The sequence below is a fragment of the Vespula vulgaris genome, chromosome 18, assembly GCF_905475345.1.
Source record: "Vespula vulgaris chromosome 18, iyVesVulg1.1, whole genome shotgun sequence".
NCBI classification, from domain to species: domain Eukaryota; kingdom Metazoa; phylum Arthropoda; class Insecta; order Hymenoptera; family Vespidae; genus Vespula; species Vespula vulgaris.
In genome coordinates this window covers 765,662-792,500 of record NC_066603.1, presented here as the reverse complement: position 1 = coordinate 792,500, position 26,839 = coordinate 765,662, and the positions used below count along the sequence as shown (strand labels likewise).

The window sequence follows — 26,839 nt, the reverse complement described above, 5'->3', positions numbered from 1 at the left end:
GTATAGTGGGTGTATCTTGGATGTTCGTATACTTCAGGTAAATCGACAGTTTCTTTAGGTAATAATAAAAAAAAAAAAAAAATAAGAAAAAACAAAGAAATTTCTTGATAATAGTCCATCGACGCGAACGTGAGATCAAAGCTCATCGATTATTTTTAATAACGAGATCATCTTTACTCTCTAGGGATTCGTTTATCACGAAGCAAGATAGGTATCGATGGGCAGAACCGTTTCTCTTGTATCGAGAAGACAGTAGACCTACGCACAATAGTAGTACTACCTATAAGTTATACGAGACGGTTCCGGATTATTTCAGTGGTGCTGTTTTACAAAGGCATCATTTGAACGAACCCGATCCTGGCGTTGTTACGTTGAAATTCCAAGTGGCATTTAATTTGGCAGTCGTTTGGATGATCGTATTTGTATCGTTAAGTAAAGGTACGTAAGAGAATTTCATTTGTAAATCTTGTTTCTTTTCTTTTCTTTTTTTTTTTTGGTTCCAATTCTCGATGAATATTTTTTTTAGGTTTGAGATCATATGGAAAGGTGGTATATGTTTTTACATTAGTACCTGTGTTTGGTACGTTAATTCTTTGTACCAAATTACTTGGGCTGACACCACCTGGTTCCATTCATCAGCTGTTTCCTGCCACTGTTTGGAATGAATTTTTCATTAACGGTAAATCATGGGTGGCTGCCTCTACTGAGGTTTTCCTTACGTGGGGTTTGCTTGGAGCAGCTGCTATGCAGGTAAATCAAAATCAATTGATCGTCGAAATAAAAATTTTTATGATTCTTTTTTTTTATCTTTAAATATCCTTATTTTAGATAGCAGCGCATAACAAGCATAAACATCTTTTACAAAGAGACACCAGTCTTGTCGTGGTGTTGACTTTTGTTGTTTTGCTTCTCGCTGCCTTTTTAGCGAACACCTGTGTACAAATTCTCAAACATCATGGATATATTTACACAACAAGTTCGTTCGGTAAATACTCGGCATATTTTAAATAAATAAATTCTATAAGAAAATTAATCTATATGTACGATATATCGGCAGCTAATATTTTCATATTTTTGCATTTAGAGAGAATATCGGGATATACGTTCATGCGACTCGTTAATCAACCAGCACCATCGTGGTACACTAGCACACCAGAAAGATTTATGTCTCATGCATCTTTCTTGGTTGGTCAACGAGTTACTCGACCAGGTGCTGATGTTTCGATCGAGTCTGGATATCAAGTATTGAGATTATCCACTGAATTAGTACCTGCCACTCTAGCCTTGCTAGGGACTGAGCAAGTCTCACCATTCTGGGCTGTATTGTTCTACTTCATTCTCATTTTATTTGGAATAGCTCAACAGGTGATTAAAGTTCACGTGACGCGTGTTATTGTTCATTGCAGACGCGTCTTTCTATTATCATTTTTATTCTTAACGTTATAGCTTGCGATATGGCACTGTGTGATAACTGGTATAATGGCTATCAATACGAAGATGATGAAATTATGGGAGACTACTATCACGTTTTTTAGCTGCGCCTGTGCTTACATATTGGGTTTACCAATGGCAACGGAGGTATATACAATACAATTGATTAATTTATTTATCTTTATAGAAAAAAAAAAAAAAGAAGAAGATACACACAGGTGCGTTGAATTTAAGATAGTTTCCAAAGATAAGCCGAAATTTTATTAATCTTTACTCATCACGATGAGACACAAATTACACATAATCGTATGACTTAGCCGAAGCTATTTTGAGGAATGAACTATATAACCGTGCTTAAGCGATATCAAGTTCGAATCGTAATGTTTAACTCGTGCATCGTTGGTGATATCGTTAACTCTTTACGAGGCATCTTTATCAGGCCGTATCAGACGATCTTTCGTTTGCTCAGATAGTTTTTATCAGTTCCTTGCTTGCGTGTTCCACTTCGATGGTGTGTCACGAGCGTGAGCAGTATTACGACGACGTTGGTATTACAATTAAAGATGAATAACAATGCGCATGCTGTGGTACGTCGAAGCGTGCCATGTTATTTTTGTAATGAATTTTTGGAGGAAAGATATTTGCCCGAACACGTTAAACATTGTGGTGCTGTGCTCGAGGAATGTCCTCATAAATGTGGAGTGTATGTGCCGAGAAGAAATATGCAGATACACGAGAGATCATGCTCGAAGAGAATATCGAAGAGAAGTAGCGAGATCAAAGCAGATCCGCGTGATTCTCTCTGGAAGGAAAAGGTTTTATCGATATTGACATTGTTACGTGGCGCTATCAATGAAGCGGAGAAAGAACGTAAACGTTTGACAGAGACTATGTCGAAAAACTTTGCCGTCCTGCATCGTAAACACGAGGTCCTGGATATGATGCGTTTAAATACGATAGAATCGATGGAGGAGACTCGTCGAAACAATGTCACGTTGGATCAGAGATTAAACGTTCTTGAATTGAGTTGTGACAACATGGAGCAACGCACTTGTATGAGTTTTCAAAAGATATCGGAACAATTGCAATTATTGCAGACGGGTTTGGATGACGAACAAAAGAAGCACGAGAAACTTTTCGACGATTGGGCCAAGGATCTGAGCGATTTGAAGACGTTCGTTGCGAAAGAGAGTATACTTGTGAGTGGAATCTGGCAGGAGCAATTAAAGAGGATTCATGATCTGAAATTAGAGCTTGAGATGAGATGTAAGGATTCGAAGGACCTTGTGAAGAAATATGAAGAACTTTGCGAGAGAATTGAGTCGACCGGGAAGGAAACTCGTGAACTTTTTCATACGACCGCCGAGCAACGAAAGGATATAAAAGCTTTGAGGTTTCAAGCCAAAGAGAATTTGAAGTACGTTGAGGAACTTATCAAAGATAGTAGTTCGAAGGTAAATACTTTGGAAGATAGCGACAGAGAATGCAAGTGTTGCCTACGAGAACTTGGACCCTTCTCGACTAACGGTCGACTTTTATGGCGAATTGATAGATACAAAGAGAAGATGAACGAAGCGAAGGAAGACGATAGTCCGATTTATAGTCCGATTTTCTTGAACAAAGATTATGGGTATACTCTTAGAATGGAATTGTTTCTTAACGGTATAGGTCAATGGAAAGATCGTCACGTTATAGGATGCCTTAAAGTCGAAAACGGAAAATGGGATCCTCTGTTAGATTGGCCGTGTATTCTCCGAGCTACGGTAATATTGAAAGATCAAGAAAATCCTGCGAACGATCTTAGAAAGATCGTGAAAAGTGTTAGACGTGAGCAAAACGATACGAAGGAGAAGCCTGATAAAGAGTCTGGCTTGTATATGTTCATCCCTCACACAACTTTGGCTAGATATTCAGGATATACGAAGAACGACGTTATGTTTTTCGAGATTCAAGTGAAGGACGTAAAAACTAGTGATTCGATGCCGTCTTTAGTTGCATAAATCATCCTAATGCTATCAGTTATCTAACGAAAATGAAGAAAAAAAAAAGCGGAAAAAAATATACATATATACATATACATACGTATAGAGGGAATAGGAAAAAAGAAAAATGTAGTCCGGTCGTATCGATCGGTTATGCGGATAATTTCCATTGCATAATCGTACTGACACTGTTATTTTTGTGTTTCTCTCTATTTTTCTTCCATTATAGTTGGGCATTTACGTTGTGTATTATCTGGACTATACGGTCGGTGGGGCATGGTGGATAATGGTTCTGTACTTGGTACAAGTCGGTGCTGTGTTTGCGGTAAGAGGACGACCTCACAGTGGCGAAGCCGTCGTTGCAGAATTATTTCCACCTACGGGACGATGTCTCAGACATTGGGCTGGCCCACTTCTGTCCTTCACGTGGAACGTTATTCTACCTGTGACTTTAATGGTTCGTTAGTGAGCTTGCATATTTAATATTTATAAGTGGCAGTAAAATACCGTTAATCGTTTAACACGGTCGTTATTAAAGCACTTATAATTAAATGCCATTTAAAATAAGCCGAACAATCGAGTGGTTTCGTAAACTAATTATCCCTGTATTATCCAACAGGTACTCAGTATTACCGTGTTCAAAAACAACGGATTCCGAGAGCTCTATTCGTATCGTCGTACGAGTCGAGATTATTGGGCCGTGTGGGCGAGGCAATTGGGTGCGGCGATTCAATTGATTCCAATATTAACGATCCCAGCTGTGGCAATAATCCAAACTTGTCGATATCTCAATAATGGTCCGCCCGATATATTCGACGTAAGTGTAATATTATTAAACTCCGTTTATATCTGATCTATCTATCTACTTATCTATCTATCTATCTATCTGTCTGTCTATTTATCTGTCTATCTATCTATCTATGTATATGTATGTATATATATATATATATATATATATATAATCTTTTAAAGCGACCAAATGATTTCTTTGTTATTGCTAACTTTAGAACGAACAAGTGGAAGTTAGCGTAAGTCACTGCGATCAGTGCAATGGCGTAAGTTTTCGTAGAGATGAGATAATAATAATAAACGATAGAAAAATACTCTTTCAATGGACAATTACGATTTCAAATTAAATTCGTTATAATTTCGTTCGCAGAGAATCCAGCTACTCTATCGTCCGGCTCTTGAAACAGACGACCCGGCGGATGCTCATACGCAAATTGGTAACGACACCAGTACCAGTATTCATGGAAATGGTATTTTACCGACTACGACGGATGTACCTTTTGAAGATCCACCACCGAAATATACTCCACCACCTAGTTACACGACGGCAACTGGTGCGAGAATAGCGAAGATGTTACGACAAAGTTTTCGAAGAAGCGTCAGACGTATCGCCAATGTCCTTGGAGAAAGTAGCGCTCCAAGGCAAAGGCCAGCGTTGCAGCCACCGCCTCCTGATTATGCTACGGTCCTGGTCGAAATGAATCAGAATAGCCATGCACGAGACGTTTCGATACACATGAACAACGAGTCTAGGCCAGACGTAGTAGTAACAAACGTTAGAAGTGGTCGCAACGGAAGATCCGCGACTGTAGTTGGTATTGATGAAAGACACAGGCCAAATACCATCGATAGGATGACTAGGATCGATTCGTTAGACGGTAATAGAAGAATCACCGTGGAACGTACTCATTCCACTTTGGAGAGAGGAACTCGTAGCAGAGGCTGTAACGTCAGCAACAGCAATTCTCTAACCTCTGCTAGCACGAATCTCACGGCAGCCGACGTGGCAAATCTTTTGCGAAGTAGTATCAGAAGGGGGACAGCTCGAACGCAACAGTCCCTACGTAGAAGCTTCTGTCACGACGAACCGACCGCGGCGGTGTCCGTTCAGAATCTAGTCGAGGCCGCTGCGCCGATCGGTCAAGACTCCTTGGTCCTTCCGAAGGACGTCTCTCTAGTCCCCAACGAACACGTCGACGATGATCGCGAAGACAAGAAGACTGCGGACGAAATGGAAAATTCCGTTTCTGTGATATAGACTTCGGCCCCTCTTTACCTACGTATCCCTTCTCCCTCATTCGTTCGAGCTTTATTTACTACGTGGCAATACCTTCTCCTCGTTATTCCCATCACGATCATCTTTCCCTTTGGACGACTTTCTTTCTGAAGGACTCTTCTCCGGTTCAGAACTTGGGCCGCTTTCTATGTAAATTAATCCATGTTCGTTGCGTCTTTCTCTTTCGGATTGTAATTCATTCGTATTCTCTTCGTAGTATTTATTTCTTTCTCTTTCGAAACGCGTTCTTGTGTCCCGTCGTGTCGATAATGATTTACGAAAACACGTACGAATCATTCTTGATTAGTCTCCTCCAGTTATGTTGGACGATCGTTTAAAAAAAAAAATCAGATCTAATAGCTTTTATGTTTAATTAGTTCATGAAATATAAAAGTGTGTTCAAGAAAAATCATTATTTTAGCGGATTACTGCCTAGCTCCTTGACGTAAAGATTATTCTGGTCTTTATTTCTATGAGCAAAAAAAGAATCAAGTTTTTCTAGGCCTTAGAACATTCGCATTCGTTTCTGCAAAGATACTGTTGGACTTGGATTATTTTTTCACGTGATTGCAGTTTAGTTGAGATCATGCTGTTTTTTCTTACTAATTGGCATCGCAGATGAGCTCGTACAAACGATATCTTTTTGTAATATAATAATCGTCTTCTTCTGTTCTTTCTTCTTCTTTTTTTTTTTTATTCTTTTGAAACATTCGTTACTGTAAATATATATAGCATTTTATGACTTAATTTAGGATGCGGGCCAACCAACTACTTATTAAATATATCTTTTAAAGCCTGATATATATATTTGAGTCTACGAGTGTATAGTCCGTCCATTCATTAATATGTATTATATATTTCCTTTGAAAACTCTCCAATCATTAATTACAATAGAAGCGATTTGATAGATTCATATCGTAATTAAATTAATATACACTCGTACGAGAGAGACCTCCGTTTCAAGTCAAGACTTTCATAGAAAAAGAACAGAAGCGCGTAGAAGTTGCATCGCTAAGTACATAACTCCTTTATAGTGGTGTAATATCATAAATAATCTATCAGCTTTTCATAAAATAAATGTAACTGCTATACCTGACATAATGGACCATAATAAAGTTTTTATGTTCTTTTATAATTTTTCTAGTTGTTTGTGTTGTTGCTCTTCCTAATAAATATATATGTATATAAATAAAAATATATATATATATATATATATATATATATATATATATCAGATATATGTTGGATGTTTAAAAATAAAAACTTTACAATCAATATAATATTTGACAATTAATTATTAATTTATTAAATATCTAGGATTGCGAAAATAGTAAAAAACTTGCAACATTCATAACCCATTTTAATAATTTTAAACATTAAATAAGAGACACTTATATTATAATAAATAAATAAAGCAAATGAGTCGCGGTAATGTAGAGACTTATTACTGAATGGTAGGATATTCTTTTCAAGCGATGCAGCCATTCAATCGTTCTTTAAGAAAAATATGTTTGTGTATTTTTTTTTTTTTCAATTCTATTAAAACATTGATAATTTTTTTTTTAACAGAATAAATCTTACAACTATTAAATATAGTAACTAACGTATAAAAGAAACGTACGTGTTTCACTTTACAAATAGGCCATACTTGTGAAATTGATTCGTTATAATCTAAGTTATTCGGTTATTGTTTATTCTTTAGAAAAAAAAAACGGCTGCAACGCTCAATAAAAATACCCTACGTACAATCTCATTGTGTGTGGGGTGTATGTACATACACACTTCTTTAAATATACCATTCAATTATCAATATAAATATTATAGTTACTTTATTACTTACATCCGAGCAACATAATGTAACTTTGTTAGAGCAAACGATTTCCCAAAGCAGCAGAAGAATGTATATAAAAACGAAGCGAAATATATATTACAACCTTTTTGTTAAAACATTGCTTTTTTTTTCTTTTTTTTTTTATAAATACGCTTTTATTTCTTTAATAACGCTGGGCGCATTAAATAGTTTTATCTTTTGCACGTTTAAAGTTACATCCAACAGCTTCGTGGAATTTACATATTTTATATTATAATTAGTATTATTAAAATGTTACAAGCTTTTGTATTATTATTCTGTCTTTTAAGACAACTATATATAATTTGAAATAAATTGTATTATCGTTGCTTATAATAGCAGCGAAAGTGTTTTCTAAACACGATTTGAACTAAAGAAAATATAAATTAAAATTAGTTCAAAGCAGTAGATGTTAACACAGCTACTCCTCTTTCGTAAAAGCTGTGCGGGTCTTGACTAGGAGCGATATTTAAATCAACTGTGAAAAGTAATTCCGTACGAGTACTATTTAAATATACTGGTAAAGATAATTTGCCTTTTCTAGCTTCCTCGGTAGAGGATCGGATCCACCTTAACATTGTCACTGGCAAATCTGTCATAATAGTGGAAGTAAGATATAATTGATTATCTCTACATTGTGCTCCTTGTAATTTCAGACCAGTCACTGCGAACGAACAATCATCCGTGGCTATGTTATCTCCATCTCCAATCGTTACATCTAATTGTAACTCTTCGAGAGACCAACTATTAGCCTGTGCAATGCATTGCCGTGTCGCGGTGATATAAGCTTCAGGATTTAACAAACCACCGAGCCAAACAGGGAAACTCTGTTGATAAATTAAATATCAGACTGTTTAAACGAATAACATGAACGCGAAGAGAAGAAAGACATACCTTGATCTCTTTGGCTCCACCTTGTGAAACCAGTCGTGAAACTTCTTGCAATTGGGATACTCTATGACTAAAATCAGTGATCCACTGTATCACAGTACAACCTCGTGGAACGGTGTATCTTCTCCAGCCACCTGGTAAAATACCTTTGACGAGTTCGGACAACATTGTTCTGTGATAATTCGTCTGTTTCTTCTCGCCCTGTTAGACGAATTAGAAAATTATTTATCATAGTTTTATCACAAGTGATTGGACTCGAACGCGATTGACATACCTGACAAATTAATACAATATCTTCCAAGTCGTGAATAACGTCTTGTAAAAGTTTAGCTCCGCTGTTAACTTCTCTTTCGAAATATCTATAGAGAGGATCTTTGATATTTTCCACTGTCCTTTTAAGAGTTGGTAGATTCTTTGGCAACAATTGCAACCACGTGGACGCTGAATTATGCAAAGTTCTCATCCAAGATGGACGACCATCAGCTTCTGCCTCTCTAGGAGTAACCAATGATTCCTCGTTGGAGTACGCCAATTCGTCCTCGTCCTCTAATTGCTGCATTTTGAGTAACTTCGATATTAAATCGGTTCCCCTTGTCGTTAAAAGTACTTTTTCAGCATTATTTGGTAAACCGAGCCAAGAAGGAGTCTGTCGATCGGCTAAGGATTCTATCCATTTAAGGAAATGATCTCGTCTCGTGCCATCTGGCATTGTAATATGTCTTGGACTTCCTTGCGCTCCGTCTACGTTAGCAACCAACGCAAAGTCTGCTTCGAACGATCGCGGAGTGAAGAGTTTTCGTAAAAATGATGTCAGGAGTCGTTGATCGTAATCGTTATCGATCTTACCACCGTAAATACATTGAGACAGCAATGTCACCAAAGCATCCCAAGGTACCTTTTCTGGTGGCAAATTCGTTCTACCCATAGCTGTGGTTTCTATCCAAGTATCGAGCGTATCACAGGCAACTCTAAGGTCGCTCTCATTGAATTCGTAATGCTTCGCCCATCCCAAAGGAGCATAACGAAGACGTTCTTGAACGATAGCATGGAACCATGCAAGAAGGAAGTAAAGTCGTGCTCTTTCGTTGGGTGCTTTCATCATACGAGACGCTGGAACCGTGCTGAACGTTCGAAGTAAGTTTGCTCTTATGCCAGGAGGTGGTTCAAAGACAAAGATCCTACCAGCTCTTAACAAATTCACCGGTACTTTCGGATTGATTTCCATCGTTAAGAACAAACGGAAACTGGCGTGTGGTTGCAAACTGTGGAGTTTCTTTTCGAGCTGAACCAACCATTGCGGAGCCAGATGTACGTTCTTCAATATTACCCATCTACCAGCTTTAACAGCCATGTTGATAGCTCTGTCAGCTTGATTGAAACCTTCGGCAGAGCCAATGGCAATGCTCGCTATTTGTTTACCCAATTCTGCGGCTAAATCGTCGACTCTGCTGGAAGCATCGAATCCTGGCACGGAACAAAGTAACGCCGGGACCGTCGCTTTCAGCTGATTCTCTACGACGGAAGCAAAATCGAGTTCTATTTCTGCTGCAGCCATAAACGATTCTCCAAGTGCGGATATCACGACTAAAGATGCAGCTGCGATTACTCGATCTGGTCGGAACGCTTGTATTATCAATAATTGATGCATAGCAGTACCGATCGGTGACAATGGTTTTTCTTCTTCCCAAAGTTTGGGAACACAAGTCTCTGGCGTTGGAGATTGCAACCATGCAGCAAAATCGCCATTCTCTTGTATCTTCTCCGCAAGCTTTTTGAAAGCTGGAAGTCTTATGCTTATACGCATCATCGCTTCCTGCTGTTCCGAACTTAAATAGGGTACCGGTGGTGCGCGAATATTCAATACACCCTCTTTTCCTCTTAGGAAGAACGTAAATTCGCTATCGTAAGTCGATTCAGTGGCTATGCCCTTCAGATGAATACGGCAAAGTAGTAATGCGAACGTTAATCTATCCGTGTGCAACATTCCTCGAGCAACTCGTTCGTAACAGACGGAGAACAGATCGCTGGTAATAACGGATAATCTTTGTGTATAATCCGATATGTTGATTAATCTAGGATTCTGGGACAAAACGGACGTAAATATATCCAAAAACATTTTTAAAGAATATTGATACAAGAAGTGTACTTGATTGAGACTGTCCATCGTGAAATACATATTTGAACAGGCTTGAGACAATGGCATATACTGCTGAGAGACAGTCTCAATTTCTGCGATCACTTTGTCAGTTTCTTCCACCTTCTTACTAATATCAGCAGCTTCTTGTTTCAATGTCTCCAAAGTCGTGATGACAGAATCATCGTCAAGGATCTTTCCTTTGGCATCATTTAATGCTTGCAACAATGACTTTTCCAGTTGTCTTAATCTCAAATGGAATTCTCCTTGAAGTTTCAACAAATCAGATCTCTTTTCGTCGATGTCTGGACGTTCGGCTTTCAATACTTGATTGAGACATTGACTTTGTAAAGAACTTCTAGTGACGGTGAAATTGACGAAGGTAACACGAGAACAGATATCCGGTGGGAACTCTACCGTGGGATCTCTCGTCGATAAGAATATTACAAAGGAAGGCGAAAGATCGATATCTTGATCTCCGAGCGTTATTAGCACTCGTCCACCAGTTCTCCTAAGTTCTCTGTTTAATACTGGATTTAATATCGGATCGTAATTTTCCACATCTTGTACCAACAATGGATTACCGAATCGTAACGCACTCTCCAGATTTTTTCTAAAGGAATCATCCAAGAAACTGGTTTTCGTTATCTTTCGATCCTTAAACTCGTTCATTATAAATTCTGTTGCTTGTCCTGAAGGATCGATTATCAAGGGATATCTATTAAATCGTTTCAACATAATAGCGTTCTCCGTGCAAAGATCGTCGGTTGGCAATGCGTTTGCTTGCCACCTCAAACGTTCGTCTGGATTAGACAAGTACTCTGTCCTAGCAATATCCGCTCGGAACTGCAAATTCGCGTGTTGAAGATGTTGGCACCACGTAGTGAATAGATTTTGACGATACTGTAAAAACATTTATTTATTTATTTCTTTATTTATTTGAGATCTATCGATCGTATATGTATTCAACGTAAAGGATCGTGCATATCACTTACATGTTGATCGAAATACCCAGCATATGCAAGGAACGCTGATGACAATAACACATCACCGATTATAGTAGACATTTGACTCTTAAACGTTTCACTAGTTGCTTCCCAACGTTCTCTTTCGATAACCAAGGATTTCAATAGAGCAATCGATCGATCTACTTTAGCTTGTACACTTTCTAAATCAGCTTTAATAGCTTGTGCTTGAGAAATGAGTTGAGCATATTCTTCCTTGTACGATGCTATGCTTTGTTCCAATTGGGCAATTAAATTCTTCACTTCTTCTCCCTTCAATTTATTCGTTTCTGCTTGTCGCTCTAAAGAATGAAGTTCTTCTCTCAATGGTTCAACTCGTTTCAACATATCAGCGTACTCAATCTGAAACATATTAATCGTATTAATAAAGCTATGAAATAAAAACAATTCGTTGATCTGTTTCAATATCAAAAATTCATATTTACCTGTGCAGTAGCCCATTTTACTAAAGGTCCACAAGCCATGCTAGCACGATTGACTTTTTCAAAGTTGTAATCAGGATTGCTTAAGTATCGACTCTTCATTTTTTCTCTCACCTCGTCACTACACAAATATTGTGTTAAATATAATACCTCGCGTTCAACCGCGATACGTAATAAATTTTCATTTTAATTAAACGATCACATATAACGTAGTGCGTTAGTCGAACATAATGAACATATAACTTTTTGATTAGTAACAATTATATTTGGAAATTACTGGCGTGCAAGCACAAGATGAAAGACTTCTGCACATTCGTGATAATGTGTATTGTTATTGCGTCAGAAATAGTCAGATTACTGGATGTTAATTGTTCGAATAATTTCAGCATAATTGAGGTGTACAAGAGTATATAGGAACGTTATAATGAATGAGAAAAACGTATCAACATACACGTTCCGTCTTATGAAATTTGGATAGAAAACTCTCTATATAAAGTAATAAAAAAAAATAAATAAATAAAAATCATGATTTGATTTAGTGTTACATAAAACGTAATTATTATATACAATTAATATGTTAGCTAATTTATTCTCGTTAGAAATTTACCGTTTTAGTGAAGGAAACAAACATTGAAGCATGCTTACGTAATATCCTCAGTACTGAAATTAGAGACAATGGTATTGATAAAATTGTCTCTCATGATGACCGCGCGTATAGATTTCCAGTCACTGGCATTTTCACCGAGCAATAAGCAGATAGACTCCAATGCAACCTTCACAATAGCTGGTGGATTCGCCATAGAGCGAACCTCGACTAAATGCTGTTTCTTTATAGATTTCACGGCTATACGAAAAACACGAAACAATTTTATATAGTACTAAGAAAACGTTTAGACACATTAGATAAGTTATTCGAGATTATGGGGAGTAAGCGTCGTAATTAAAAAACCACGATTTTTCATTTTGACAGACCTACGAATAAGTTAGACAAACAATATAACATGTAATATGTACAAAAGACAAGATAAGCATTAATACGTATGCAAATCGAAGCAAGTCAACGTATCTCGTATATTGTGTAAATCCTCGATTTGCATGTATATTAATACGTGTACTATGATTAACAAAGGAGTATGGTGAAGAAACAGAACATATATCAAGCAGTTATAATACGGCTTCTTTTTGGATTAATCTTCCACGTGCGCGTTGTACATTCAGCAGATCCGTAGTTGAACTTCTTACATGATCATTTCTGTGTTGAAGTTGACGATAGTGGGTATGAAGCTGTCCTTCATTATAACTGTACGAATTTGTTTCCAATCTACAGCATTTTCCTCGAGTAAAAGACAAATCGATTCTAACGCTAGCTTTACGATAGCTGGAGGATTCGCCATAGATCGGATTTCGACGAGATGTTGACGTTTAATCCCCTTCACGGCTAGATTCGATGCGAATCGATCGAACACAGATCGTGCATAATACACGTAAATGATAATAGTAATAATAATAATCAATTAAAAAAAAAAAGAAAAGAAACAACGGTAAGTAATATAATAATAAAAAAAATGTATGTTTTCTAATCAAAATGGCGATGAAAATAATCTTTGTAAAGTAGAAATGGAACGTACCATTTTGTGCATCAATAACAGCTGGTTCCACTTGTGCAAGATCGGCCATAACATCGTCTCTCTTTTGATTAATAGCAACCGTTTGTATAGCAAGCTGCTGTTGGATTTCTTGACTCTGTACTTTCTTCTTTTCTGCCTCTTGCTGATCTTTAACCATCTGTTTTAATTTGGCATTGGCAGCTTCGTTCTTAGCTTGCAATTCCTGGAATGAATGAATATCGTCGAATCAAGTAGTTCAATTTGTTTGTTTGTTTTAACACAACAGACACGTATGCTTTTCATCGATCGAGTATCAACGTACCTGAGATTTGACTGCCAAACTCTTCTGCATTTCTTCCACTTGCTCGACCGTCTCAGCGATTTTACTTAATCCAACATTTAAATGCAATTGTTGTTCCTCCAGATCGCTTCTTTTTTCTTGATACAATTTAACGAAATGATTAATAAAATCAAGATAATGACGAGGAGTAATTGCCATTGTCCTGGCACCTCTCTTAGTTAATCTTGTGTTTGCTTTATGTAATGTTTGATGCACATAAACGCATGCATTTATTACAGCATCTCTGTGTGATGGTTGAGATGGAATAAGTGAACAGACAGAAGGGAAGAAATCTGGACACTTCCACGATGGTCTTTCTAAATCAACTCGACTAGTAAATTCTTTGCCAACCTGGAATAACGCATTATCTGACCAATCTCCAAACCAGTTCAAAACACATCTGTTGAACAATGCTGGAGAGGTAGCAGCACGATCTTTGAGTCCGTCGGTGCTTGGATTCATTGTAAATACAACATGTAAATTCTTCATAACTTGACCAGTAAACCATTTGTATAATTCTTCGTTAGAGTCTAACATTAGACCTTCTCGTTGTGCTCCTTCTTTACATTGAGTCATAAGAGTCGTATATTCATCACCTTCAAACAATCCAGGTACCTCGCCATTAGCTAACAGGGTGTTCATACGTTCCAAGAAACCAGAGTCTAGAACGTTTGATTCGTCGAGAATGAAAGCTATTTTTTCATCTTTGCAACCGGATCGTCTTAATACTTGACGCAAATCTTCGTCAAAATCTTCACCAGTATATTTATTATGAACCTTTTAAATCAGATCAGGCGTTTTAACGTTAATAAAATTTCCATAAAAAAATGAACAAAGAGAACAATATATATATATATATACACACACGCACAAACACACACATATATATATATATAAAATATAAATAAGATAAAGAAAAAAAAAAAGAAAGAAAATGAGAGAGAGAGACAAAAAAGTAATATACCTTTATTTGGAAAATGGAAAGCCCATTCATCCATGCTACGAATCTAGACAGAGTCGTCTTACCAGCGCCAGAGACACCAATAAGTAACAAATGTCCCTGAGGCTGTCGGAAAATTCTGTCGATTCGTAAAACATGTTCTAAAACTTCATCAAATAGAACTAAGGGAACATCCAATTCTTCTTCATAAAATACTTTTAATCTGGCTCGAACGTAATCTCTTAATTCTTGTCTGTTTACAGGTACATAATCCTTCGACAACCAGTTGCTGTATAAAATCGGTCTAGTCAAAGCTCTTTCCTTATCCACACCCATGAAATGTTTCATAGCTACAGTGTCGATATTTTTGTTCGTCCATGCTCGTTCAGAATCTTCTACGAGTCTGTCTTGGAAAAGACGGAGTGCTTCGTGTGCCCATAAACGAACTAAACCTTCGACTGAAAGATTATCCAAAGGTCTTATAGCCTCACAAATTCCACGTACCCAACGTGTCATTTCACGCGGAGAATAAACATAATGTGGTTGCATATCTTGAGTGAATCTTTCTTGAGAGGCTAAATAAAATTCTACCATAGCGTTTGTCAAAGGTTCTGCGTAGCCTCTCAAAGAAGGAGTCAGTCTGCAACATGATTTAAAAGATATTAATCATATATTATCATATACCCGACAAAGGATCATATGCGATAATTGAATGCATATGTAATCGTTAAGCTCGTTAAGCTTACCTGAGCATAGCACGTGTAAATGTTCCATAAATTTGTTTCAAAGAAGTTTCTCCTGGATAATCGACGTAAATAACCGGTACATGTCGTAAAAATCTATGACTGAGCGGTTTTCTGCCTGGATCTGTTGGTGGATTACAAGCTCCAACAAATTGAATTCTTTCTAACGTGACCCATGCTTGATCGCTTGTTCTATAAAAGCCTCTATGTTCAACGAGCTGCCTCAAGAACGATATTACACGTTGCGTTCCATAATTGTCCATATCGGGTAAATTTATTTCATCGCAGAATAAAACTAGCCATTTTCCTAATTGTACGGGAGACAGTACAACGCCGTTAGGTGTCTTGCGATATTCACAGTAATGATCAAACGTTTTAAGTAATAATTCAGGAGTTGTAGCCGAAGAAAAGTTGAGGCCAACGACTTCCATGTCAGGTAAGGCTCTTAAAGCAGAGAAGAGAGTCATAGTCTTTCCAGAACCCGGTGGACCACAGAGTACTACAAGCAAAAAATATGGTGTTAATATAAATTGATAATTGTAATATTTAACTAACAAATAAAATCAGTAAATACAACGTACCTAAAGGTTTATGTTCGGCTAACCACGTATACAACAGACTTTCGTGTCTTACGGTGTCCAAAGTAGGTACTACAATATCTGGTGTGGCAACTTTATGCGTTTCTACCTCGATTTGAGGTACCTTGTTACTCCATGGTAGCCATTCGCCGTGTATATTTACTTCGAAGTCTATAATTGGAATGTTACTTTGTGCCGGCAAAGGTACAGTCGTAATCGATCTGATAAAATCTCCTAAATCCGATCTAACTTTCAATTTAGCATCTCCAGCAAAACTCCAAAGCAATGCATAGATCAAACATTTTGGCATATAACGTTCCAGTTGTTCGCTTGGCAATGGGAAATCAGTATGACTATGATTATATTGCAAAACGTTGCGAACAGCTTGATTCAACATCGAGAAAAGTGAACTAAGGGCTCTTAATCTTGTAAAGTCCATTATATGCTCTTGCTTCATAGCATATTCCAAGCATCTTACCACTAAGCCGTCTGGTGCAAAATAACTTTGTAAAATACTAGCAACTTCTCTTTGTACTGATAATGCAGGTGAAACGCTATCTTCTTTTTCTGCAGTTTTCTTGCTAAGAGGCTCCTCCTCGCCATCTTCTAATGGAATGTTTCTTAAACGTAACATGTAATTTTCGAATATCATTTCCGTTGACAGGACATCTTCGGAGAACCATACCATACCACAACGAGAAACTGTCGCCAATGTAGCATATTTTAAATCTTGTACCTCGAACATCACTCTTACGTTAGGAGGTAAACTTAAACGTTCACCGTTTGGTAATGTAAGCAGTTTATTGTCATCTAAGACTGAATTAAGATTTTCTACCCATTCAGGGTCTACATCTCCATCGAATATAATCCATTGCCGCTTATTTATTTCACCTCTCACGTTGTCAATTATTTTTCGAAGAATATGAGTGAACAAACCATCTGTCCATTCGCGCGTGTTCGGATCTAAAACACCATATAATGTTTCCTTGCTGATGGCTTTAGGATCAATAACGTGAGCTACTCCTTCTATTCCCTCGAATCGTTCTAAGGCTTTCAATAATACTTTCCAAGCCATCGTTTTTCCTGAACCACTTGGACCAACCATCATTAAGCCATGATTCAAATTACAAATTTGATACAATTGAAGAACCTACGTATAAAAATTACGAAGATATAATAATTGTTGATATAATATAAATTAAATCAAAATAGCACACATATCTATATACACACATATATATATAAAATTATAATAACGTTACTTAGACATGTATACTTAGATCTCACCTTCTCTATCCAAGTTTCGCCTATCATTTCCTGAGTATGCATGAAGTACAAATTTTAAGCATTAGAATGTGTGCACCTGAACTATAACTTAAGAAATCCCTTGCATGCATATCATTATCCACTAGCATTATCAGTAAAATAAAAAACGAATAAATTACCTTTTCTTGCCAGGCTCCTCCTTGTTCATCACCTTCACCACACACAAGATACTCCTCTGCACAAACTTTTCTAATTTGATCTTTTAAGCCTGGAAAAAAAAGAGAATAAGATATAGTATTTTGATTGGTTTATTTCAATGATCTATTTTATATATATATATATATATATATATATTTTTTTTTACGTACCTTTCATTTCAGCACGAGTATAATTTACGTTAGGGAATACATCGTTTAATAAGCTGAACAATAATGGAATATCTTCAGCTACCAACTTTGGTACCATTGTTTCACAAACTGATTGAATTAGGATTTCTTGTTCTGGTAGATTTTCCGCGATAGAAGCTTCATCTATATTCGTTTCGCCACGACCGTGCATGCCTTCCTTAATCTTTTGAATACGGTCGCGTTTAACATTTCCAGCAGATATCAATACGGATTTTAAGGCTCTCAGACCAAAGTCGTAATGCGATTGATTGGAAAGTTGTTCGTCGCACAATCTGGAATATTAATTTCAACGTTAATGAACGTAATTAATAGGATTATTTTGTAGGTATTGATGTTACTACATACTTGAAAAATGGTACAATTTTACAAGCCAATTTTTCAGCAGATCTAAAGCCTTGACTGAAAAGCATGACTTCTGCTATCAATTGTCTATCCGGCGTAGTCATTGCCAAGGATCTGAATAATTTTTTCAAATTATCTGGCAGATTCGAACGGCCGGCATAACCGGGATTCATAGTAATGAATATTGCCATGTCCGTAGAAACTCTGACTTGTTTCCCAACCAATTCTACGCAAAGAGTTCCTTCTCTCTTTCCTTCCATTTGACTCTTGAGAGCTTCCTGAATAGTCTGAACTTGTTGAGAGACTGCTGATAACATACGTTCTTCGAGCCGATTAAATTCGTCGAAGCATCCCCATGCTCCGACTTGGCAAAGACCAACGAATATACGACCCATGGCCTGCAAGTAGAAATATAATAATATGTATGCAAGAATTTCTTTTTATACAATATGTATGTATGTATTTATACTTTTCTTATAAATTTACCTGGAAATCAAACGTCTCGTCGCAATTGAAAACTAATACGAGTCTTCCAAGTTGATGACCCAAAGCCTTTACAGATTCTGTTTTTCCAGTACCAGCTGGTCCAAATGGAGAACCACCAAGTCTTGCTTCCAAAGCTTGAGTCATAGTTAGATAACAACGATCGGTCAAAGGTGTTTGCACCAATCTGTCTTGTACACCTAAATATTCAAATCCATAATAGAATTTGGCATTTGCCATATGAATTGTAAGCTGTTGCAAGACGTCAGTTTGTCTGGGATCAAAGTAAAAGCGCATTTCGCAAAGCCATTCAAATGCTTTTGGATTCGATACTTTGTTAGCAATCAATCTTCTCGTAACCGTACGTTTATGTACAAATTCGTTGATCAAATGTTCCAACTTCTTTCGTCTCAAAGGTGGTTGCTCTTGTAGTACCGAATCTGCTAAAACGTTCAAAGTACCCTCGACCTGAAGAAGTACTCTCTCCAATGGATTTTTACTTGGATCACTTTGTGCCTCGTGTAGAGCAGCTTCTACATCCTCAGACCATAAGATTTGTGCAGCGAGTACAATGATTTGAGCTTGGAAATTATCGCACCAAGTCATGAATGCTTGTGCATTAATATTGCCGTCTTTGAACTGTTTTATATCTTGTACTGCTTTCATAAGGCTCGATGCCAAGGTAACGCGCATTTCTTTCTCAACGAGAGTTAGCCATTCATTGATCTTTGGATGATCGATGGTAGATACCGGTGTTTGGAAAATAACTTCTTCACCTTCTCGCGAAGCTATTCCAGTGATGATCGTGTTGTCTTCGTTCAAAAGAATAGCTGTTACACCGGCAAACATCTTCTTAAAGTGTTTCTGTAGCCTTGCGATATTTTTACTGTTACCAATAATCTCCAATAAATCTTCATCGCCGACAAAGTAAAATCTTGGGAAGGACGTTCGTTCTCTCTCTAAATATTCTCCAAGAGCTTTCTGTATCTTTCCAAGTAAATCTGCTAAACGCTCGAGAGCTCGTTGTACACCAGGTATGTTCAAAACATCCATAACCATAGGAGATTTAGATACCTTCTTCATTAAACCAAGAAATTCGGAACTGATGCTTTGGAATCGTGATGTTTCCACTGGTAATAAAGTTTTGATATCCGCGCTGCCTGAGAAAATTCCCTCGAGATAAACCCAACGTCTTTGTACATCTATCCAAACATCGAATAACGCATTAATTCTATTCAATTTTTCCTCCCAGGTTAAAGCTTCCTCTTCAAATACTTTATAATATGGCGAGAGTTTCATAGCAGCTACCGAATTGATATGTTCTTTCACTTTATTAAATAAATCGTCCCAACCACGGATCAATCTACATTTGTTTTGATAATTTAGCAAATCCAATTCATAGGTTTGCCAAGATTCTCTTACTTGTTTCAAAAATTCTTCCAACGCCATTTCGCCTTGAGCAACTAGAATGATATCTTTTACAATAGATTCATTCTTTTGAAGATTTACGTCCCATACTTGGCCTAGAGTAAGCTCGCTCAATACCCAATTTACTCTAAGTTGTTTGGTCAATTGTTTCCAATGTCTTTCCTTTAATGCATCGGATTTTAATTCCACGATAAGCATATTGACCTTCGTATAATTTTGCAACATCTTTTTCACATACTCGTACGAAGAATATTGTCTCAGTCTGGCTGGTAGTTCTTTCAATTGAGCCATCATGGTGTCCAATTGTTGACGTAACTTTCGCGGTTGGACGGATAACCATGGTTTCTCACGAGTTTCATCTATTTGAGCCCAAATCCTAGATAACTCAGACCATACTCCTCTTAAATCTTGAAGCTCCTCGAATACTACTTGCATTCTATCCTCGCTAGTAGATACACCTCCTGGTTCTTGCAATTCCAAAGCTTCTTTCGCTTTTGCGACGTTGTCTCTCTCTTCCTTGAGCCTTGCAAATTTACTTTCGAATAATTGAAGTTGTTGTAAAGCATCGTCAGGACGTAAATGACCTTCGACTGGCTTACCTCTCTCCCAGTCGCTAAGAAAATCGATCGTTCTTGTTTCAACGGCTTTATCTTCTGCGACAATTTTCATTTGTAAAGAGGCAACTTGCGTTTGAATACTTGTATCCTTTCTCTTAATTATCTCATTGAATGCACCCCATTCGCCTTCTATGTTGTCTACGTGTAACCAAGAAGACGGGAATTGGAATCTTTGACGTTCGAGGATTCTTTGACCCTCTCTGTATATATCGACTTGTTTTTCCCAAACTTTCATTTTACGTTTAAGAGATTGCACATATGTAATGAAACCTACTGCATCTGATGTACTTGCTGCTTCGATAGATTGTTGTTCTAAATCACTTCTGGATTTGGATACTTGTGCGTGGAAACTAGCCATCTCGTTGCCGAGAAGAGTTCCGAATTTACCCAAAGTCTCCTTGTGCCATGAATCATACTTCAAAGACACTTTACTCTGTACTTTAGCAAAATCTATAATAACAGGTCCAAATTCACGTCTAGTGTCCGAGGTATCGAAAGTTGTCCTTGTCTTTTTGATGTCATTTAAGCACTTCATCCATAAATTGATATTTTCTCCCAATTTGCCATAAAGATTATCTGGTTGAAGATCCCATAAAGCTTGATATCGTAGCCATTGATCTACATAATCAGCCACATCCTTCATTTTCGATTCTACTGCCTCATAAGCAGCTTCTAATGGTTGTTTTCCAGCGGGTAATTTAGTAAGTAAATTTCTGTAAGTACCTGATTCAGGTTTATCCAAACCTACTTGATATCTAGAACTTTGAAGACGTATCTGAGAAGTAACAATAGCTTGCCATGCAAATAGCTGTTGCATTATCTGAAATCTTGCATCTTCGATACTTGGGTATAAATACATCGTTTGATTGGTGATTCTAACTTCGTGTATTTGATTTTGAATTTTTGGATCGCCACCTGGTTTGTGTGTCGGCTGTGCAGGTGCATCTGTATCCATACTTAAATCTACTTCTTTTTTTCGACCAGTAAGAGCATCAGTCCACGCTTTAATTCCAGCTTCCAATCTTGCTGCTAAGTTTTTCTCTACTTCTTCGTCTAATCTTGCAACCCATATGTGCAAGTTGGAATAATTTTTCAAAGACAATTCATCGATAGACTTTTGAATCTTCGATAATATATCAGCGAAGGTATTTGCAGAATAAGGACAAGTTTCCAAAGAACGAACATCCACATCCAGTTGTTCTTCAACAACCAAAAGATCTTCGACTTTTTCTTGAAAAGAGACGACTACATCTGACAGACGTTGTACATATTGAGTAAGTTTGTAACTCTCCCAAATTAAAGCAATGCCCTAAATACATAACATTGATCAAAACAATGCATTACAAAATCACGTAACAAAATGATATTTATATAGCTCACCTCAGAAATAAGCGATAAAACATCTTTCCGCATACCCGCAACCAAAGGTATGATACTGGCCTTATCCTCGATCTGTAGGAAAGATACGTACCAATGATAATTATACGAAAAGATTTATACTTCTAACTATTTCTGTAATACAGTTTCACGACATTAAATACTGAGTACCATTCAGTAATGGACAAACTGGCACAATGCAAACTTAAAGATATTTAAATATACACTGGCGATATACTGGCATAGTATTCTCTTCATATTAATTTTATAAATACAAATTATACTTGATATCACAATTTAAGGCATTATCAATACCCAATGTAGTTATAACTTATTCAAAAAATCTATTTTCAAATATGCATAAATAAAAAACTTCATATTTCTTTCCATTATATTCTATAATAATATTTATAGAGAGCAAATACAAATTTGATATCTCAATAAATTCAACAACTACGAAAGCTGGCAAAATATTGGAAAACTTTTGGAATTCTGATTAATTTCCAATACTTTTTAAGTTGTTTCCTTGCTTTTTTTTCTCTCTCTCTCTTTATCTTTTTTAAGTCACATTATATGTTGAAAGCAATAAGTACATGCCCATTACCAAATAAACAACGATGTTTATAATTATTCACGTTCCTGCATATTCCTATAAGCATCCTACTTGTACTGAAAAGAATTGGGACTATCTTCCTTAAAACGTTCATGTTGATAAAAATAAAACGATTTCATCTTGCACAGTACAAACTTTTCTACAATAGCTAAGCAGGCAGACAGAAATATTTGCAGATATAGGCAAGATGCATAGTTCCTGGAAGCATCATATATAATGGCTACCTTTAATGCGGGACAGTGGGGACTCCGATTGGTAAGCTAAAAATGTTGGAGATCCAAGGGATTAGAAATGTCAATAAATCTAATATAAAAAATCTTCAATCTGGCACTATTCCCTAGCATTTTCTATTATTTTATTCGAATTTTTGAAGCACTGACTTCCCTATATATCATTATAACACTTATATTGATGACACAGAAATATCAAGAAAATAAGAACATTTCTAGAGAAAAATAAAAGGAAGGTGTTATTCAAAAATAGTAAAATAAACTTTTTAATAATAATAATCATAGTTCATGTACATAAATATCTTACCTTTTCAAGTGTTCTCTCATATGTCCTGATGCTCTCAATCAAGCTAATGGCAAAGGGATATAGCTGGTTGGCTTGATACGCTTTATTTACAATAGCCAAAGGTACACGGAAACCGAGATTTCGTAAATTTCTTACTTCTTTAGAAAGAGTAATAATCTCAGGAAGAAAATTCACTTTCAGTTTTAATACATTCCCACGACTCGTTCTTGAACGTATACTTTCTATCGCAAATATTCGACCAGTAACGCCTAAGTTTCGTTGCTGAACTTTCCGAGCCCAATCATCAAATATTTCTTGCGTTGATAACTTCATACGAAAACTATCACCATCTGCTTTTAATTTTTGGCCCTCTATATGATTTTCCCAACCCTTTCCTGATAAAAAATAATAATAATAATAATAATAATATTTATTTAAGAATCAAGGAGTCACAAGAACATTTTCCAGCTTACCTAAAACATCTTCAACACGTTTTAAATACATAGTAAGTTGATAATCTATTTGTTTGACCCATATTATAGACCCAGCAACAGGTGGTAAATCTCTAACCATACTCATTCTGCAACATTTACTTTGTGCATATTGAACCTACATAAATCAAATGTATTAAAGATACATATTAATACGTTTTAATTTCACATTGTTTTGATTAATACACACACACACACACCTTGAATTTTTCATGAAGTGCCTCAATATCATCTTTTACTCTCTGAATCAATTGTGTTTGGTATTCCCTAATAGCACCACGTATATGTGATCTTACAAATAGGGCATTAAATCTAGAGAAGATTCTAAACATTTCATTAGCATTTTTTGCAGTACCCAATTGATCTCTAAGATGTGCCGTGATTCGAGCTTCTACACGTTCTATTCGCTCTTCGTATCTGTGCACAGCAGCTTCCCAAGATTCTCCACCCTCTTTGGTAATGTCAAGACAATCAACTTCTTTTACATTTTCATATGCCAAATTAACTTCACTAATTGCATTTGCATCCGCAGCATCTAAGGCAAATTCTACTTTTACGTTGTCGTTGTCTGCATTTTCTATAGTAGCAGTATTATTGTTTTGACAAACTGTAGGTCTAAGTACACGTACAATGACAGTTCTGAGTTGTTCGTGTTGTCTACGGAAACGTCGCATGTGTTCCATTCGAGTTTGTAATTTTTTATGAGCTGGTAAAATTCGCCAAACCATTTTCATTTGTTCGTCTCGTTTTTTCTTTATCACATCTCGTAATAATCCTGTTAATTTATCGTATTCGTCGTCCCACGATATAAACACTTCGAAGCATTGACTCATTACTTTCTCAAATTCATCAAATGGAATGTGCATGAGTCTTCGCGTGCCTAATACTTTGAGAAGTTGTTGACTTAAGTCTCTAGAGATTGCTTCTACCAATCTTAGTACTCTTTGTATTGGATACTTAGTACTTCTGATCTTTCTTAAATGCATGAAGATTTGTTGTACAGCTGCTCTTATTCTTTCTAATTCTGTCGCAGATAATAGGTCATTGATAGGAAAATCTTTCATCAGAGGATTGTAATCATTTACTGTGGCTAATGCTTGTTTCAATCCTGTATCCGTGTCGAAGCTCACAGTTGCATGAAAACGTTTTCCGTGCTTGAGAATACGAAGAGTTAAAGAGATTTCAACGCTTTCTCGTTTTTCCTGAATTCGATGTAGAGCTCTTTCAAGATTCAGCCAAAATGAAATTTCTTGCAATGCAGTTCCAGATTCTGGATCACGGTTTAACTTTGTTACCTAGATAGTATATAATTATTTTAATGAACAGCATTATATGCGATATTAATTAATTTTAATACCTTATATTTAATGCATCTTACCTTTTGAATTTCTTTTATCCATCTATTAACACCATTCTGTAATTGATTTAAAAATGTTGAATCTTCTACTTTATCACCAAAATCTGAAACTTTTGGTCTTCTATTTTCTTCCGCGCATTGTTTGATAACAGATGCTACTAAAGGATGAACTTGCAACGTAATCTCTGGTATGTCGATGTTCTGTTGCAAATGTAACAGACCCATTTCAAGTTGAGCTATTTTCTTTTCAACCGAAGGTACCATTTTGTCTCCATCTCTATCAGCTCTACCAGTTTCTTTCACATAGCTCTTGAAGTAAGGTGCCATCGTTTTACTCATAGCATGCAAGGTTTCATAAGGTGGCCCATCGGAAAATGTGACCAACCGTAATTGAGAATGGATAGATTTATCAGCCTCAACTACGGTACCACGTTTAGTTAGAACTATGGAGGCCATTTTAGGATTACTAAAGTGTATCTCATTTGATATATAATAACATGTATTTTCTTTTTCTTCATCTCCTTCTCCTCCATCTTCCTCTGAAATATAGATAGCAGCAAAAAATCGATTCAATTTACGCAATAGAACACGATACGATCAAATGTTTATTTGCTTTTTTGTTTCATACAATATTCACAATTTTTTTGTATATAAAAAAGTTTTGCAAAATTTTTCGCGTCTTCTGAATGAAACAGCAAAGAAAAACAAACCCAAGCAAGTAGATAATTTTTGAAAGTCAGTGTTTGACGTACAATAAAAAAGATAATAACGTCAAGGACTCTTCGAATAAATAATTCGTAAAAAAAAAGATGGCTGCCTCTAGCCGGTAATCTTCATTCAATGATCGATCAAAATAAAAAGAAAAATAAAATGAGATAAAGGATTCGGCCTTGAAAATTCTTTGTAACATTTTTTTTTTTTAATTATACTATTGATATACGACATTAAAACGACATTTTATGCATGCAATTTTTCTGAGAAAGATCGATAAGAAAAAAAAAAAAAGAAGACAATATGATCAAAGAAAAGGACAGAGAGAACGATGAAAAGGATAGGTAGATTGTCGATATACGCGTGTATCGATTCTCACCGGCGTATGACTCATAATTTAGAAAGAGATATATGAAATCACTTTGGTCAACGACGGATGTCGTTTCAAGCAATGCATTGATTTTTAATGAGCGTTTTCTTCCTACGACGAATGTACCGTTGCATTGAAAAGTGCAACACAATGGAGGATAACGCGTGTAACAAGGACAAAAGGCATCCTCGAGAAATGGTTCTACACTATAAAATACATATGTATGTACGTATACGTATACGCATATGTATGCATGCATATAGACAATACTTAGGTGTATACACATATTTATATATACATAAAGTCCAGAGAGATATGCATATGTATACATGTATGTATATACGTATATATTACATATATGTACATGCACGTAAGTCGTAAAATTCAATGTTCGAATTTACCTTTACTCGAAGCCCTTTGAATAAAAAGTGCCCAGATCTGAGAGTCTCCGATAAACTTTCTTATGGATTCCTGATTATTCTTATCTTCGAGTGCCAAGTTAAAAGCGGGTGGCACCACGTCTTCATCAGGAGATAGAACTTTAACCGCTCTACAAAGATAATTAGCGAACGCGTGATAATCAACGATCGCGATATTTTGAGACTCCGGGGACGGTTCCCCGGAGCCGTCCAAGGAGTCGCCCATCCCGAGTCTTACACTCTCTCAAAGTATTTTCAAAAACGTTCCTCAGCGGGCGATCCTTCGATCCCCGCTTTCAGAATGAACTGTCAGCGCCACAAACTTAAAAAAATGGAAGACGAGAAAAGGGTTATCCGTTTCTAGTATCTATGCATAACGATCGAACTGCCACCAAACGAGTACCAACTTAAGTTCTTCCAACCTACGATCTTCTT

At 36.6% G+C, this 26,839-nt stretch overlaps 3 protein-coding genes across 10 annotated transcripts in view; 2 read left to right on the top strand and 1 right to left on the bottom strand.

Annotated features, from left to right (window-relative positions):
* The window catches only part of LOC127070368 (sodium-dependent transporter bedraggled), a 40,501-nt gene extending 33,888 nt beyond the window's left edge, over positions 1-6,613 (top strand). For 3 of the 4 annotated variants that reach the window (XM_051008221.1, XM_051008222.1, XM_051008219.1), the window contains 10 exons: positions 1-37; positions 185-438; positions 527-750; positions 829-985; positions 1,085-1,365; positions 1,447-1,578; positions 3,643-3,870; positions 4,033-4,230; positions 4,421-4,468; positions 4,573-6,613. The exon at positions 1-37 is cut by the window's left edge and continues 180 nt beyond it. In XM_051008221.1, coding sequence (XP_050864178.1) covers positions 1-37; positions 185-438; positions 527-750; positions 829-985; positions 1,085-1,365; positions 1,447-1,578; positions 3,643-3,870; positions 4,033-4,230; positions 4,421-4,468; positions 4,573-5,460 — 2,447 coding nt within the window. In that variant the 3' untranslated portion in view covers positions 5,461-6,613. The remainder of the gene's footprint in view (positions 38-184; positions 439-526; positions 751-828; positions 986-1,084; positions 1,366-1,446; positions 1,579-3,642; positions 3,871-4,032; positions 4,231-4,420; positions 4,469-4,572) is intronic. The other variant, XM_051008220.1, reaches the window with a different exon arrangement.
* LOC127070376 (TNF receptor-associated factor 5) lies at positions 1,631-3,647 on the top strand. The gene has a single exon (XM_051008238.1). The coding sequence runs from the start codon at positions 1,995-1,997 to the stop codon at positions 3,429-3,431; it is 1,437 nt and encodes a 478-aa protein (XP_050864195.1). The 5' UTR covers positions 1,631-1,994; the 3' UTR covers positions 3,432-3,647.
* Positions 6,614-7,180: 567 nt separating the features above from the next.
* Positions 7,181-26,719, bottom strand: LOC127070366 (dynein heavy chain, cytoplasmic). Of its 5 annotated transcripts, none has more exons than XM_051008211.1 (23): positions 26,387-26,719; positions 24,926-25,443; positions 23,748-24,842; positions 23,530-23,665; positions 23,078-23,451; positions 22,765-22,800; positions 21,931-22,002; positions 18,509-21,859; positions 18,026-18,420; positions 17,642-17,952; positions 17,453-17,541; positions 17,295-17,324; positions 16,011-17,157; positions 15,433-15,928; positions 14,711-15,326; positions 13,729-14,523; positions 13,428-13,629; positions 13,042-13,237; positions 11,803-11,920; positions 11,348-11,719; positions 8,493-11,255; positions 8,222-8,419; positions 7,181-8,154 (listed from the first exon to the last, which is right to left on the bottom strand). In XM_051008211.1, the coding sequence occupies exons 1-23, from the start codon at positions 26,628-26,630 to the stop codon at positions 7,720-7,722; spliced, it is 13,989 nt and encodes a 4,662-aa protein (XP_050864168.1). In that variant the 5' UTR covers positions 26,631-26,719; the 3' UTR covers positions 7,181-7,719. The 5 variants fall into 5 exon arrangements, with proteins under 5 accessions (XP_050864168.1, XP_050864167.1, XP_050864169.1 ...); XM_051008210.1 differs by lacking the exon at positions 13,042-13,237 and adding an exon at positions 12,445-12,643; XM_051008212.1 differs by lacking the exons at positions 13,042-13,237; positions 17,295-17,324 and adding an exon at positions 12,445-12,643.
* Positions 26,720-26,839: the final 120 nt, after the last annotated feature.

Bases quoted from the DNA above. Each gene is read 5' to 3' on its own strand.
- LOC127070376 (XM_051008238.1), top strand. From the start codon at position 1,995: ATGAATAACAATGCGCATGCTGTGGTACGTCGAAGCGTGCCATGTTAT.
- LOC127070366 (XM_051008210.1), bottom strand. From the start codon at position 26,630: ATGGGCGACTCCTTGGACGGCTCCGGGGAACCGTCCCCGGAGTCTCAA. The intron at 25,444-26,386 runs GTAAATTCGAAC...TCTATATTTCAG, and splicing joins TCAAAGGGCTTCGAGTAAAG to AGGAAGATGGAGGAGAAGGA. The intron at 11,720-11,802 runs GTAAATATGAAT...AATATGTTTCAG, and splicing joins TAAAATGGGCTACTGCACAG to ATTGAGTACGCTGATATGTT.